The sequence below is a fragment of the Kogia breviceps genome, chromosome 14, assembly GCF_026419965.1.
Source record: "Kogia breviceps isolate mKogBre1 chromosome 14, mKogBre1 haplotype 1, whole genome shotgun sequence".
Taxonomy (NCBI): Eukaryota; Metazoa; Chordata; class Mammalia; order Artiodactyla; family Physeteridae; genus Kogia; species Kogia breviceps.
Genome location: NC_081323.1, coordinates 42,978,034 through 42,995,492, shown reverse-complemented (window position 1 = coordinate 42,995,492; position 17,459 = coordinate 42,978,034). Strand labels below are relative to the sequence as shown.

The following is a 17,459-nucleotide window of genomic DNA, read 5'->3' as shown; positions in this document are numbered from 1 at the left end:
TTCTGCAGGGTTTTTATCATAAATGGGTGTTGAATTTTGTTGAAAGCTTTCTCTGCATCTATTGAGATGATCATATGGTTTTTCTCCTTCAATTTGTTAATATGGTGTATCACATTGATTGATTTGCACATATATGGAAGAATCATTGCATTACTGGAATAAACCCCATTGATCATGGTATATGATCCTTTTAATGTGCTGTTGGATTCTGTTTACTAGTATTTTGTTGAGGATTTTTGCATCTATGTTCATCAGTGATATTGGCCTGTAGTTTTCTTTCTTTGTGACATCTTTGTCTGGTTTTGGTATCAGGGTGATGGTGGCCTCGTAGAATGAGTTTGGGAGTGTTCCTCCCTCTGCTATATTTTGGAAGATTTTGAGGAGGATAGGTGTTAACTCTTCTCTAAATGTTTGATAGAATTCGCTGGTGAAGCCATCTGGTCCTGGGCTTCTGTTTGTTGGAAGATTTTAAATCACAGTTACAATCTCAGTGCTTGTCATTGGTCTGTTCATATTTTCTATTTCTTCCTGGTTCAGTCTCAGAAGGTTGTGCGTTTCTAAGAATTTGTCCATTTCTTCCAGGTTGTCCATTTTATTGGCATACAGTTGCTTGTAGTAATCTCTCATGATCCTTTGTATTTCCACAGTGTCAGTTGTTACTTCTCCTTTTTCATTTCTAAATCTATTAATTTGAGTCTTCTCCCTTTTTTTCTTGATGAGTCTGGCTAATGGTTTATCAATTTTGTTTATCTTCTCAAAGAACCAGCTTTTAGTTTTATTGATCTTTGCTATCGTTTCCTTCATTTCTTTTTCATTTCTTTCTGATCTGATCTTTATGATTTCTTTCCTTCTGCTAAATTTGGGGTTATTTTGTTCTTCTTTCTCTAATTGCTTTAGGTGCAACGTTAGGTTGTTTATTTGAGATGTTTTCTGTTTCTTAAGGTAGGATTGTATTGCTCTAAACTTCCCTCTGAGAAGTGGTTTTGCTGCATCCCATAGGTTTTGGGTCGTCGTGTCTCCATTGTCATTTGTTTCTAAGTATTTTTTGATTTCCTCTTTGATTTCTTCAGTGATCACTTCGTTATTAAGGAGTGTGTTGTTTAGCCTCGATGTGTTTGTATTTTTTACAGATATTTTCCTGTAATTGATTTCTAGTCTCATAGTGTTGTGGTCGGAAAAGATACTCGATATGATTTCAATTTTCTTAAATTTACCAAGGCTTGATTTGTGACCCAAGATGTGATCTATCCTGGAGAATGTTCCATGAGCAGTTGAGAAAAATGTGTATTCTGTTGTTTTTGGATGGAATGTCTTATAAATATCAATTAAGTGCATCTTCTGTAATGTATCATTTAAAGCTTGTGTTTCCTTATTTGTTTTCATTTTGGATGATCTGTCCATTGGTGAAAGTGGGGTTTTAAAGTCCCCTACTATGATTGTGTTACTGTCAATTTCCCCTTTTATGGCTGTTAGCATTTGCCTTATGTATTGAGGTGCTCCTATGTTGGGTGCATAAATATTTACAATTGTTATATCTTCCTCTTGGATTGATCCCTTGATCATTATGTAGTGCCCTTTTTGTCTCTTGTAATAGTCTTTATTTTAACGTCTATTTTGTCTGATATGAGAATTGCTACTTCAGCTTTCTTTTGATTTCTATTTGCATGGAATATCTTTTTCCATCCCCTCACTTTCAGTCTGTATGTGTCCCTAGGTCTGAAGTGGGTCTCTTGTAGACAGCACCTGCAGAGACTGAACCAGGAAGAAATAGAAAATATGAACAGACCAATGACAAGCACTGAGATTTTAACTGTGATTAAAAATCTTCCAACAAACAAAAGCCCAGGACCAGATGGCTTCACAGGTGAATTCTATCAAACATTTAGAGAAGAGCAAACACCTATCTTTCTCAAAATCTTCCAAAATTTAGCAGAGGGAGGAACACTCTCAAACTCATTCTACGAGGCCACCATCACCCTGATACCAAAACCAGACAAAGATGTCACAAAGAAAGAAAACTACAGGCCAATATCACTGATGAACATAGATGCAAAAATCCTCAACAAAATACTAGCAAACAGAATCCAACAGCACATTAAAAGGATCATATAAAATGATCTAGTTGGGTGTATTCCAGGAATGCAAGGATTCTTCAATATATAGAAATAAATCAACATGATACACCATTTTAACAAATGGAAGGAGAAAAACCATATGATCATCTCAATAGATGCAGAGAAAGCTTTCAACAAAATTCAACAACCATTTATGATAAAAACCCTGCAGAAAGTAGGCATAGAGGGAACTTTCCTCAACATTATAAAGGCCATATATGACAAACATACAGCCAACACTGTCCTCAATGGTGAAAAAGTGAAACCATTGCCACTATGATCAGGAAAAAGACAAGGTTGCTCACTCTCACCACTATTATATTATTCAACCTAGTTTTGGAAGTTCTAGGCACAGCAATCAGAGAAGAAAAAGAAATAAAAGGAATCCAAATCAGAAAAGAAGAAGTAAAGCTGTCATTCTTTGCAGACGACTTGATACTCTACATAGAGAATCCTAAAGATGCTACCAGAAAACTACTAGAGCTAATCAATGAATTTGGTAAAGTAGCAGGATACAAAATTAATGCACAGAAATCTCTGACATTCCTGTACACTAATGATGAAAAATCTGAAAGTGAAATTAAGAAAACACTCCCATTTACCACTGCAACAAAAAGAATAAAATATCTAGGAATAAACTTACCTAAGGAGACAAAAGACCTGTATGCAGAAAATTATGACACTGATGAAAGAAATTAAAGATGATACAAATAGATGGAGAGATATACCATGTTCTTGGATTGGAAGAATCAATATTGTGAAAATGACTCTACTACCCAAAGCAATCTACAGAGTCAATGCAATCCCTATGAAACTACCATTGGCATTTTTTACAGAACTAGAACAAAAAATTTCACAATTTGTATGGAAACACAAAAGACCCCGAATAGCCAAAGCAATCTTGAGAACAAAGAATGGAGCTAGAGGAATCAGGCTCCCTGACATCAGACTATACTACAAAGCTACAGCAATCAAAGCAGTATGGTGCTGGCACAAAAACAGAAATATAGATAAATGGAACAGGATAGAAAGCCCAGAGGTAAACACACACACATATGGTCACCTTATCTTTGATAAGAAAGGCAAGAATATACAGTGGAGAAAAGACAGCCTCTTCAATAAGTGGTGCTGGGAAAACTGGACAGGTACATGTAAAAGTATGAAATTAGAACACTCCCTAACACCATAACCATAAATAAAATAAACTCAAAATGGATTAAAGACCTAAATGTAAGGCCAGACACTATCAAACTCTTAGAGGAAAACATAGGCAGAACACTCTATGACATAAATCACAGCAAGATCCTTTTTGACCCACCTCCTAGAGGAATGGAAATAAAAACAAAGATAAACAAATGGGACCTAATGAAACTTAAAAGCTTTTGCACAGCAAAGGATACCATAAACAAGACCAAAAGACAACCCTCAGAATGGGAGAAAATATTTGCAAATGAAGCAACTGACAAAGGATTAATGTCCAAGATTTACAAGCAGCTCATGCAGCTCAATAAGAAAAAAACAAACAACCCAATCAAAAAAAGTGCAGAAGACCTAAATAGACATTTCTCCAAAGAAGATATACAGATTGCCAACAAACACATGAAAGAATGCTCAACATCACTAATCATTAGAGAAATGCAAAGCAAAACTACATTGATGTATCACCTCACACTGGTCAGAATGGCCATCATCAGAAAATCTGCAAACAATAAATGCTGGAGAGGGTGTGGAGAAAAGGGAACCCTCTTGCACTGTTGGTGGGAATGTAAATTGATACAGCCACTATGGAGAAGAGTATGGAGGTTCCTTAAAAAACTAAAAATAGAACTACCATATGACCCCGCAATCCCACTACTGGGTATATACCCTGATAAAACCATAATTCAAAAAGAGTCATGTGCCAAAATGTTCATTGCAGCTCTTTTTACAGTATCCAGGACATGGAAGCAACCTAAGTGTCCATCATTGGATGAATGGATAAAGAAGATGTGGCACATATATACAATGGGATATTACTCAGCCATAAAAAAGAAACTAAATTGAGATATTTGTAGTGAGGTGGATGGACCTAGAGTCTGTCATACAGAGTGAAGTAAGTCAGAAAGAGCAAAACAAATACCATATGCTACCACGTATATATGGAATCGAATTAAAAAAAAAAAAGAAGGTCATGAAGAATCTAGGGGTAAGATGGGAATAAAGACACAGACCTACTAGAGAATGGACTTGAGGATATGGGGAGGGGGAAGGGTAAGCTGTGACAAAGTGAGACAGTGGCATGGATATATATACACTACCAAACATAAAATAGATAGCTAGTGGGAAGCAGCCACATAGCACAGGGAGATCAGCTTGGTGCTTTGTGACCACCTAGAGGGGTGGGATAGGGAGTGTGGGAGGGAGGGAGATGCAAGACGGAAGAGATTTGGGAACATATGTATATGTATAACTGATTCACTTTGTTATAAAGCAGAAATTAACACACCATTGTAAAGCAATTATACTGCAATAAAGATGTTAAAAAAAAACAACAACCCCAAAACCCCAAATGTTCTCTTCACAGCATTAATATCTTTCAAAAACTGGTTATTTTTTCACTCATTTTACAATCACCTTTTCCTAAATTCCAGATTAAGTGCATTTATTATTTTGAAAGTATATGAAGGCTCACTACTAATGGCCACTTATCATCACAGAAAGGTCACAGATTTGGAGCTTCTGTTTTTTGGCTGCGTTGGGTCTTCGTTGCTGTGTGCAGGTGTTCTCTAGTTGTGGTGAGCATGGGCTACTCTTCGTTGCGGTAGCGGGCTTCTCATTGCAGTGACTTCTCATTGCAGAACACGGGCTCTAGGTGCATGGGCTTCAGTAGTTGCAGCATGCAGGCCCAGTAGTTGTGGCTCTTGGGCTTAGTTGTTCTGTGGCATGTGGGATCTACCCAGACCAGGGATTGAACCCATGTCCCCTGCATTGGCAGGTGGGTTCTTAACCACTGAGCCACCAGGGAAGTCCCTAACTTTTTTATTTTTTAAAGTATAACTCTTACCGGTAATTTTGCATGTGATAACCAGTGAGCCTTAGAGTAGCACTAAAGATTTTCGTGGTCTCCCTCCATCTCTTTAAAAATACTGTAAAGATTCTATGAAATTTAAGAGTCTCATATTTATGAACTAAATCACACTGACAGTCTTCTATAGCACGTTAGGTATGTCTGACTGGAACTTCTTTACTACAGTAACTTGATTATGAATGACTCCATGAATGAGTTTTATTTGTAACCTCTCCCTATAACCCTGCTATGGAGCCATTTATTCCAAGGTAGTCTCTCCAAAAGGGGTTATAGCTTACAGTTTGGGGATAAATCATTGTTTTTGTTAAATATGTAATCGACTATTAGGATTGTATCTTGCCTGATTTATATTTAAGGGTTTGTAGCAAGTAAAATCTTGAGAGATTGGGCATAAAGTTCTAGATTGATTGTTATCTTCTCTTAGCCCTTTCAAGATATCTTCCAGCCAACAAGAACTGTTTTTCCTTTTTAGGAAATCTATCTTTTCTCTTTGACTTTAAAGACTACCAATGGTTGGCCATACCAAGATGTACGTTTAAACTGATTTATTTTGTTGGGATTTGTGATTCCTGAATTTAAGGAGTTTGTCTTTGACAATTATGGAAAATAACCATTCTCTTTGGAATGTTTGCTTCTCCCCCTTTTTTTACTTCTGAAACTCCTAGTTGAACCTTCTCATTCTACTTATACCGTATCTTCCACTTCTACCTTTCTAAGTCCTCTCTTTGTGTTTTGAACTTGATGTTTAATACATGTATTCAATTTTAAATTTCTATGACTATATTTTTCTTTTTTAGTTTCTAATATTGCCTTTCATTAAAATTTTTACCTTTCAATGTACTTAATGATTCTAAATATACTCATTTTATGGTTTCTTCAGATTGTTCTATTACCTAAAATTATTAGAATGGCTAATTCTCTTATCTACTGGGCCTACTGACTTTTCTTTATGGTGGTTCATGAACTCCCATGGTTAGTAATTTTTATTGGGAGGTTGTTTGTTTGTTTGTTTGTTTTGGGGGTGTTGCTCTTTTCTGTAGAAGGCCCACACATACTAGATTGTGAATATTTCCCTCCAAGTATTTTTGCAATTACATTTGCTAGGGTTTCATAGCTTTTGTGGTTCTGGACCAGTTTGTGTTTTATTTTTCAGAATTCTCTTATCGTGTAAGACATTTAAATTTAGATCTACATCTGTGTGTGGCACAGACCTTGGCTCTGACTTTTCAAGAGACATTTCATCTCCCCACACAGCACTCTATGCAAGGATGAACTTATTCTTCCTTCAACTGATGGGCAGTTTTTCTACTCCCTGTTAAGCAGAGAAGGAAGCTCTTGCAAGTTTCTGACTTTAGGCAGCAGCTTCAGTCCTGGCTCACAGCCTTACAGGAGGCAACCCCACCTTGAATCCTGTGTGAGGATTAAAATCCCAGCTCTGAGCCATGAGAACCAATGTTCATGGCCAAATCCCCCTGTGCAGCTGAAGCTTCATTTGTAGAAATAGTTCCCTTTTCATTTCCTGCAAGCTGAGATTTCCCAGTCTCACTTCAAGATCAACTTTGTATTGACAATTCTTTTCATCTTACCCAACATTCAAATGAATTTATAGTGAGACTGAGATTTGCATCAGATCAGAGGCCATGTAGCTAGGAAGTGTAGGCCTCTATTTATATAGTGGTTCAATAGATGTGGTTTAGGGGAAAAAAAAAGAGCTTCACTGTCAAAGAAAAACAAAATTAAAAATCAAAGGGTTAGTTCAATGCTCTTCTCCTGATGAGGAAAGGAGGCCCAGAGAAATGAAGGGTCTATAAGGGTCACACACCCACTAGTAGCAGAGCTCCACTCTCCAACATATTTCCTACCTTCCCTTCTCCTTTTCTGTTTCATACCCCCTCCCTTCCTCCTTTATTTTTTTCTTCCAGAAACCATATTATATATTACATTCAATGCCTTGAAACCTTTGGTAGATAAAGTGTCCACTGGTGAAATATGAGGACAACTTTGTGAGTTTTAGCATAATAATCACCCTAAAGTGATACCGATGCCGGGCTTAGTTTCAGGATATCGTTTCCTTCATCAAAAACATCTATAGGAAGAATACTGTCATCATTTGGTTTGTGAAGAGCTCAATTTGCTCTATATAGAGAAAATGGCAACTGAATTTCTTTTAAGAACAATTATTAATAATTTATTAAGATATATTTGTGGATTCAAATTATTATTTTTTTCTGTAGCTCTGACTATAACAATATGCATGGTTGCAACTATTTATGCCACAGAAGTTAAATGAATGACCCTATTGTTTGGAACCATCTGCTAAAATCACACTAAAAAAAAATCTTGTAGAAACCCAGTGACAAATATTGTTACCTTCGGATGTTTGTTTCTCATTTATAGCTGATTCATTGTTCATTCTTTCCAAGTCTTTCTTTGCATCATACGTTAAAAAAAGTGACTTTCTTTTTCAAGCCAACTGACTCAGTGAAGTGTCAGCTTGTTAAGAAAAGTCAACAAACCATAAAGTAACTGATAGAACTTCAAAGGAACCCTACTCCTTTCATCCTAACCCACCTTGGCACCATCACAAATGTGGCAGCCCTTTCTTTCCATGAAGAAGGTAAAAAACTTCTCTGCCTTTTTAAGTTTCAGATTGACCTGAGGTGACTGGGGAGTTTATCAGAAATACTTTAACAGGCGAAGGTAGATAAACTAAGGTGACTACTCTCTATAAGCCCAGGATCAAAGTTCTAGAGACAACTGATTTTTAAACCATGAAAGAGCTTTCAAATAGTGTGAGAGGGCTTCCCTGGTGGCGCAGTGGTTGAGGGTCCGCCTGCCAGTGCAGGGGACACGGGTTCGTGCCCCGGTCTGGGAAGGTCCCACATGCTGCGGAGCATCTGGGCCCGTGGGCCTTGGCCGCTGGCCCTGTGCATCCGGAGCCTGTGCTCTGCAACGGGAAAGGCCACAGTGGTGAGAGGCCCGCGTACCACACACACAAAAAAAATAGTGTGGGAGTCCTGAGCAGGTGGACCATAGAAGGAATTCCAGTCTGGCATATGTGTTCAGTATCACTGACACCAGCTGTGTTTACACCACCATTTAATGAGCCAGGCACCATGCTCAATGCTTCATATGCATAATTTAATTTAATTCTCCCAACAAGCCTAAGGGGAGGTATATCCCCACTTTATAGATCAGGAAACTGAGGCTCAGGGACATAGGACATTGCCTGAGGTCACCCAGCTGGTGTGCATAGTGGAGCTAGGACTCCATCCATTGCCTGATGCCAAAGCTCATGCTCTTACCTTTGAACCATGAACCTGCCTAATGGATGTTCAATTTAAACTCCTAGACTCTTTACCTGCAAGATTTTGTGTAACTTCTTTCCTCTTCAAGGGTGACTTACCTAAATAATCTGAGATTATCTGCAAGTTTAGGGATATCAGTAATGTCCTCCTGAGGAAAAGCAGATAACATTTGACAAGCAGTAATTAGATAGGTGGTGCTGACACTCTGTACCTGCACTCTCCCACACTGTAGCCACCCGCCATGTGTAGCTATTTACATTAGAATTAATTAAAACTAAATAAATTGAAAAACTCTTTTCCTCATTCACACCAGCTACATTTCCAATTGTTACCTTGGGAGTGAGGTGGGGGAGGGTTAGGACTGGGATCGGGCACATGTGGGGCTTCTGGGGTGACTGGTAAAGTTCTAGTTCTTGATTTGGGTGGTGACTCGGGTGATAAATTAATACTAATTTGTTAAGCTGTACGTTTTTGTATTTTTTACTTTTCTGTGTCATATATTACACAAATGAAAAAAGATTTATAAAACTACCACACACTATCATTCAAGTTAAAAATTTGAGTTAGAAACTACTAATTTGGGGCTTCCCTGGTGGTGCAGTGGTTAAGAATCAACCTGCCAATGCAGGGGACACGGGTTAGAGCTCTGATCCGGGAAGATCCCACATGCCGCAGAGCAACTAAGCCCGTGCACCACAACTACTGAGCCCACGTGCCACAACTACTGAAGCCCGCGCGCCTAGAGCTCATGCTACTCAACAAGAGAAGCCTCCGCAATGAGAAACCTGCATACCGCGATGAAGAGTAGCCCCTGCTAGCTGCAACTAGAGAAAGCCTGCGTGCAGCAATGAAGACCGAACGCAGCCAAAAATAAATAAATAAAATAAATAAATTTATTTTAAAAAACTACTACTTTTATGTATAAACAAAATATTTTACAATGTTTACATCAGAGTGGATAAGTCTTGCTATATCCAGTTCACTGATTAAACTCTCAGACGGAATCTCGTTCAAAGTTCATTCCGCAGTGTAGGTTGGTGCCTTTTTTCAAACTGAAAAGACTATTGTTTGGCATCAAATAAAAATACTGAGGGAGGTGAGAAGGGAATTTTTTATTTATTCAAAGAAGGATGACTTTTCCATTGTAAGTATTTAGTGGAGGATGTAGACAAAAGAGAAGTCCAATTTCATGGGGCCCATGTCTCTAACAAATGTGATTCAGGGCCTGAATCTCTACAGAACCTGGGAATTCAGTTTGTATGAAGTATTTGCTTTGGCATGATACCAATTTCCTATTTTAAGGAATTTAACCATAATAGAACATACATTAAATACAAAACTATATAATGACCCATTTTTATCTATTACTATTTATAGCCAATTACAATAACTCTACCTCTCTGATTCTATGTGATTAAACTAACGACTGAAGAAGTTAAACAAAAGAGTGGCTCCCAATGAATGAATCAAACAAGGAGGGGCATTGCAATTATAAAGCGGACATTCAGCCACATTTCCTGGATAAGGAGCAATAAAGATGATAAAACAGTGTTATTTCTTTATGTTTTACTGGAGCGTTTTTCTTTATTTACTAAAGTCAAAAGGTTCAGGAACTTTTTACAATGTCCAATCTCGCCCGGTTGAAATGTATGACTAAGTCAACAGATCATATGGTTTCTTTACTTTCACAGCTACCTCATTCTTCTAGACTTAAGTTAAAGGGTCAATTCATGTTCCACACTAGTGAAATGGAGCCCTCAGCAGTCTTTCCCTCATACAAGCTAGCTTATTTTTAAGAAGTATTACAATATGAAAGAATTGTCATTGAGAGTGATGAAAATGCCTTACCGTCTCTTACAGAGCGACCTGAGAAAAGCTAGTCAGTTTTTGCTAGGTTTAAGTTTGTCAGATGAAGAGAGCATTTTCTTTTTTTTTCAAAATCAGACAAAATATTCCCTTATTTATAATAATAAAAAAACCTCATCTATGTTTGTCAATCAGTCAGAGCAAAGCCACAATTCCGAGTTATCAGAAAAATTCATACCAAAGTGTTGTCTGCTTTTCCACCTTCCAGGGTCACTTCCAAATTAGAAAGTGCTGCTTCTACTTCATCGACCTCAGACTCATTTGTAAAATCCTGTATTTCAGTAGACAACGACAGTTTGCTAATGTGATACTACAACAAAAACAGAGGTTTTAGGAATGTTATAAACACAAGGGAATCCATCAGCCATTTCTTCTTTGAAGACAATTCCCCTGTAATACTGAACATCTCCTGGAAGGAGATCTCCCAGCTATGTAGGGAAAATGAAATATCATTTAAATTATTTTGAGATTTATGGTTAGTCATGTTCCAGCTCAGTTCTTTTCCATCACTGGTTGACCTTGTAGTGCAGAAGAGATGAGGACGGCAAGACTGATGCCTTATAAGATGTGCATGTGGATGGGTTATGAGGAATATTTTAAATTTAAATTTACTACCTTCATTTTCAGCTCTTTTTCAAAGAAAAAAAATCAGTATGAAGAAAATGAAACTTTAAGGAGAACAAATTTTCTTTGTCTCCTTTCAGAGAGAGGTACCGAGGTTCCCATACCTGTAGTGCTGCAAAGATCAACATTTCTTCCTCTGTGCAGTCAGTTTCTTCTAAGAGAATGGCCCACCTGGCTTGTTCATAGAGTTGGTTTATTCGGACAGCATCGTACTAGAGAAAGAAATAGATATATGCGTGTGTATGTATGAGGGGGCATATTTACATTCCACAATACAAAAGATCTAGAATAACTGAGGCCAATCCTTGTTAACCAGATGCAATAAACTTTAGTTCAGGTAACTGAAATAAACCCCTCTATCTTTCCACTGCCCCAGCTCATTTTACTCTGAATTAAGAACTTTCTTTCTCAAAATATTTTCCAGAGCTTCTTCAAGGGGCCAAACTGACCCATCTTAGATTCCAGTATTTTCCCTTTCTTATCACACTTCTATTGTTGGGAAATACAGGTAGTGAAATGGTTTATGCGATAAGTAGTATAAGGAGAAGGGGTCCCCAGGCTGATCTGTAGACTCTGTAAATCTAATCAGAATCTGACAGGGGTTTTTAGTGGAACTTCATGCAAGCTGATCAAGTTGGGCTGGAAGAGACAATGTTCAAATATCTCCAAGAACATTTTGAAAAAGAACAGTGCTGGAGAGACACTTGTCCTCCCAGATATTAAAATATATAATAAAGTGGCAGCAACTAAAATAGTGTGGTATTGGTATAGCAATGCACAAAATGTCAATAAAGTAATATCTAGGAACAGACCTATGTATATATATAATTTAATATAAAATAAAATGGCATTTTATCAGCAGGGGAAGAAAGAATTCAGCACTATAACAGTGTTAAAAATGCCAAGCAATTTGGAGAACAAAAATCGAAAATCACAAAACAATCTTACACATCCAAAATGCATAAATTACAGATAGATTAAAGAATCTAAACATGCAAAACCATGAGATACCATTTCACATCCACTAGGATGAATCTAATCTAAAGGACAGATAATAACAAATATTGGTGAGAATGTGGACAAATTGGAACCCCTGTGCATTGCTGCTGGGAATGAAAAATGGTGTAGCCTCCATGGGAAACAGTTTGGCAGCTCCTGAAAAAGCTGAACATAGAATATGGTCCAGGAATTCCACTCATAAGTATATACTGAAAAAAATGGAAAACCGGGACTCAAACAAATACTATTACACCAATGTTCATAGTAGCATTATTCACAATTGCCAAAAGCTAGAAACAACCAAAATATCTCTCAATAGATAATTGAATAAACAAGATGTAATATATATCCAATATATACAATGGAATACAATGGAGTATTATTCAGCCTTGAAAAGGAAAGGAATTCTGATACATGCTACAACATAAATGAACCTTGAAGACATTATGCTCAGTGAAATCAGACAGACACAAAAAGACAATTATTGTATGATTCCACTTACATGAAGTACCTAGACTAGGCAAATTCATAAAGACGGGAAGTAGGATAGAGGTTACTAGGGGCTGGAGGAAGTGGGGAATGGGGAGCTTTGTTTAATGGGTATAGCATTTCTGTACAGGATGATGAAATAGTTCTGAAAATAGTGGTGATAGTTGCACAACACTGTGAATGTACTTAATGCCACTGAATTGTAGACCTAAAAATGGTTAAAATGGCAAATGTTATGTTTTGTATATTTTACCATAATTTTAAAAAGTCAAAAGAACCCCAAAACCCAGACTTGTACATGAATGTTCACAGCAGTATTTTTCATAACAGCCAAAAAGTAGAAACAATCCAGATGTCTGTCAGCTGACAAATGCATAAATACATACATATATATATATATATATATATATATATAAAATGGAATATTATTTGGCAATGAAATGAAGTACTGATACATGCTACAATATGAATGGACCTTGAAAATACTATGCTAAGTGAAAGAAACTGTCACAAAGTACCAAATAGTTTGTATATTGTATAACTCCATTTACATGAAATGTCCAGAATAAGCAAATCCATAGAGACAGAAAGTAGACTGATGGTTGCTTAGGATTGGGAGGGTTGGAGGGAAATGGGAAGAGACTCCTAATGGGTGATGGACTTCTTGGTGGGATGATGAAAATGTTCTGAAATTAGATAGTGGTGTTGGTTGCACAACTCTGTGAATATACTAAAAACCACTGATTTGTACATATTAAATGGGTGAAATGTTGGTATGTGAAATGCATGGTATTATGTGAATTATATATCTAAAAGCAGTTATAAGAAATCTAAAGATAACAATCAAAACTATTAGAAGGAAACATGAGAGAAAACTTTTTGTAATTTTTCAGCAAGGAAGCCCTTTCTAAGCAAGAGAGGAAAACTTTAGGTTATGCTGCATAAGGCTGACTTGACAATCAATAACTAAACATTTTTAAGTGAAAAATACCCTGAAGAAGATTATATGTTTATAAGGTATAGATTGAAAGAAAATATCTGCAATAAAAATGGTAATATCCATTACACACAAAGTGCTCCTATAAATAAATACGAAAAATATAAAGAGTTCAATAGAAGATGGGGCAAATATATATATCAACAGGCAATTCACAAAAGAAACCAAAATGGCCACATAAACATTAGAAAAGATTCTCAACCTCACTAGTAATCAGAGAATTCAAATTAATACAAGAAGACATAGGGCTTCCCTGGTGGCGTTGTGGTTAAGAATCCGCCTGCCAACGCAGGGGACACAGGCTCGAGTCCTGGTCTGGGAAGATCCCACATGCCGTGGAGCAACTAAGTCTGTGCACCACAGCTACTGAGCCTACGTGCTGCAGCTACTGAAGCCCATGCGCCTAGAGCCCGTGCTCCACAACAAGAGAAGCCACTGCAATGGGAAGCCCGCACACCACAATGAAGAGTAGCCCCGCTCGCCGCAACTAGAGAAAGCCTGCACACAGCAACGAAGACCCAACACAACCAAAAATAAATAAATTTATTAGAAAAAACAAGATGACATAATTTCTATTTTCTTATCAGATTTACCCAGGCTGTAAGTACTGATAATGGCTGGTATTGGTGAGGATGCGGTGCAAATGGGCACTTACACATATGAGATCGGTAGGAAGAACTTTGATGGGATATTTAAATGTTTTTTTTGCCCTTTCATGAGCATGTCTACAGTTACTATTCTAAAGAAATGCAAAGCACTCAACAAAGACACTTGTACAAGAATGTTCACAGTTTTTGAAAGAGGAAAAATTTCAAGCAACCCACAGGTCCTGATAAACTATAGCCTTTCCTCTGATTATTTTGTACTGGTTAAAAAAAGTGAGTCAGACACATATGCTGACATGAAAAGATAGCCGTGATATATTATGAAGTAAAAAGAAGCGAGCTACACAGCAAATACATGATCCTATTTATGTAGGAAGAAAAGATCCTGAAGATCTGTTCAAAAATACATTTATAAATGTATGTGAAAAAATCTGCATGAATCATTAAGCTGTTAACTGTGGCTAGTTCTCAGGAGAAAGGTCATGGTAAAGGACTATTTTCCATTTTTACTCTAAATAATTCCTTTTTAGTTCTAGCCATTTTTCAGTGTATGGTTCAGTGGCATTAAGTACACTCGCATTGCTGTGCAAACATTACCACCATCTGTCTCCAGAACTCATTTCATCTTGCAAAACTGGAATTCTGTACCGATTAAACAATAACTCCTATGTTTGATTTTCTTTCTTTTCTTTTTTTTTTTTTCATATTGAGGCTACACCTTACTGTATCCTTTAAAAAAGATAAAATGTTGAAGATAACATGGGGGAGAAATAGAAAGATAGTCAGAGTACCTAAACAGGTTTATCACAGGTTGGTTGGCATGTGTTTGTTTTTCGTTTTGCATTAACTTTATGCACACTAGGGAAAAAGGTGACAGGGAAGGTCAAAATCCGCAGTGAGCCGAACCTGGCAAGCAGTGCTGCTCTTAGGCCAGTGGGACCATGACCTGTTCACAGGCTCCCTCCTTCTCAGCATTTCTAAAGCTGCTTGGAAAGGAGGGCAAATGCAGCTCCAGGGGTGTGGTTTTCAGGAGGCTGAAATAATAGGAACCTTAAGAAAGTCTGTCCTTGTTTTGTGAACTTTGACAGATGTCATGGAAACCCTCAGGAGTTGGCCCCAGAATCCTCCAAAAACAAAGCAAAACATGACACGCATAAAAACTTTCATGGTAGCATCATTCATAACAGCTCCAAACCAGAAACAATCCAATGTCTTTCAACTGGAAAATGGATAAACAAGTGTATCCAAATGTGTCCATCCATACGATAGGACACCACTCTGGCAAAAACACAGATAACCTTCGAAGTCATCATGCCGAGAGTCCAGATACAAGACTACACACTGTATGATTCCATATGTGAAATTTCTAGAAAAGGCAAAACTCAAGACAGAAAGCAGACCAGGTGCGGGCTGGGGATGGGGGGCAGGGACTGACCACAAATGGGTATGAGGAAACATTTTTGGGTGACACAAGGGTTTTAAAACTAGATTGTGGTGATGGTTGCACAACTATATAAATTCACTAAAAATCACATTGTACACTTACAATGGGTAAATTTTATGGCATGTCAATTATACTGTAATCCAAAGACATGACAACTAAACAAACCACACACACCAGCGCACACAAAAACCAGGCAAGCAACCCCCAACACACTCCCCCAAAGGCCCCTGCCTTTAATTCACAGCTGAAACACAAAATCTAAATAGTATGTGCAGTTGCCGAAATCTGAATTGGACTAACAAACTGTCATGTTTGTCTATCATCTACCTATCTATCTACCTATCTATCTATCTATCATCTATCTATCTATCTATCTATCTATCTATCTATCTATCTCTCCCTCTCTGTCTGCTGTAGGGGTTTTAGTGAGAGTAAGTTAAATCACCTTATAAGGCTTCTCTTTCAAATGCAGTCAGTAAAGATTTAAAAAATTTAATAAGAGCTTCCTCACCTAAAAATACCTAACTCCCCTCCACCCCAAGCCAGATAAAAAAAAACCTCTTTGACAGAATATTGGTGAAACAAGAGTTGCCTGGGCTTCCCTGTTGGCGCAGTGGTTGAGAGACTGCCTGCCGATGCAGGGGACGTGGGTTCGTGCCCCGGTCCGGGAGGATCCCACGTGCCGCGAAGCGGCTGGGTCCGTGAGCCATGGCGGCTGAGCCTGCGTGTCCGGAGCCTGTGCTTCGGAACGGGAGAGGCCACAACAGTGAGAGGCCCGCGCACCGCAAAAAAAAAAAAAAAAGAGTTGCCTGCATTTACAGACTAACATCAAAAGAAGAGGCTGGGCCAGCCTGGCTCCTGCTGAGGAACCTGGATTCCTCTGCGGCATCCACAGAGCTCTGGATTTTCCTCTTTGGAGGCTTGTTCACATTCCCACTGAGGCTCTGGGACAGCACAAGGTCCTGGGTCTTCACAGGTTCATTCATTAACAGGTGTCCCGAAAGCTTTTTTCCTGAGAACTCTTTCAGTGGTTTCAGCGACTCAGAAACAAATTTTTCCCTGGTGGGAACTAGCTACTGCTGCCCTCTCCTTGGCCCTCAATTTCCTTTGTCTCCTGGTTAATTGAAAATAGAAACCACCAAAGCACGTGGTTTCTGCCAACTCCACTGCTTGAATCCCTGTTTCTCCCTATCTAGTCAATTCAGTAAACTCTTCCCTCCTTCCACCAACCAACAATATAAAAAATAACAAAACTTACCTCTCATAGTTTTCATGCTCTCAGGAAAGGATTACTATTTGGATCTAATCACTCTTAAGTGATTCCCTAAAAACGTGGATAGCAAGTTTTTAAAATTAATTAATTAATTAATTATTTTGCCTGTGCTGGATCTTCATTGCTGCGCACAGGCTTTCTCTAGTTGCGGCAAGTGTGGGCTACTCTTTGTTTAGGTGCGTGGGCTTCTCATCGTGGTGGCTTCTCTTGTTGCAGAGCATGGGCTCTAGGTGTGCGTGCTTCAGTAGTTGCGAAATGCAGGCTCAGTAGTTGTGACATGCGGGCTCAGTAGTTGCAGCACACAGGCTCAGTAGTTGTGGCACACGGGCTTAGTTGCTCTGCGGCATCTTCCCGGACCATGGCTCAAACCCATGTCTCCTGCATTGGCAGGTGGATTCTTAACCACTGGACCACCAGGGAAGTCCCCAGTTGGATGTCAAGTTTTAGTATCTTCTAGGCCTCTTATTAAAACTGATGTGCCTTTTCTCTAGTGAACATTTTAAAAAATACTGTAAACTACTGGAGTCACAGAAGGTTTTTTAAAAAAATGCACACATTTTAAAATGCACTTAAATGGGGCAAAAGAGTATATAATAATGGAATTCATTTTGAATGAATTCAAAAGGGATAAAGGGTGTACAATAAAAAGTCAGTCTCTTTCCCTTCCTTGTTC

The 17,459-nt window shown here is 38.2% G+C and overlaps 1 protein-coding gene across 2 annotated transcripts in view; it reads right to left on the bottom strand.

The window, feature by feature from the left end:
* FERMT1 (FERM domain containing kindlin 1) overlaps nt 1-17,459 on the bottom strand; it is a 59,301-nt gene that overhangs the window by 13,719 nt on the left and 28,123 nt on the right. Inside the window, exons 7-9 of one of the 2 annotated variants that reach the window (XM_059037624.2) lie at nt 11,084-11,191; nt 10,534-10,665; nt 8,588-8,637 (exon numbers count right to left, since the gene is read on the bottom strand). In XM_059037624.2, the coding sequence (XP_058893607.1) occupies nt 8,588-8,637; nt 10,534-10,665; nt 11,084-11,191 (290 nt within the window). The remainder of the gene's footprint in view (nt 1-8,587; nt 8,638-10,533; nt 10,666-11,083; nt 11,192-17,459) is intronic. The other variant, XM_059037625.2, reaches the window with a different exon arrangement.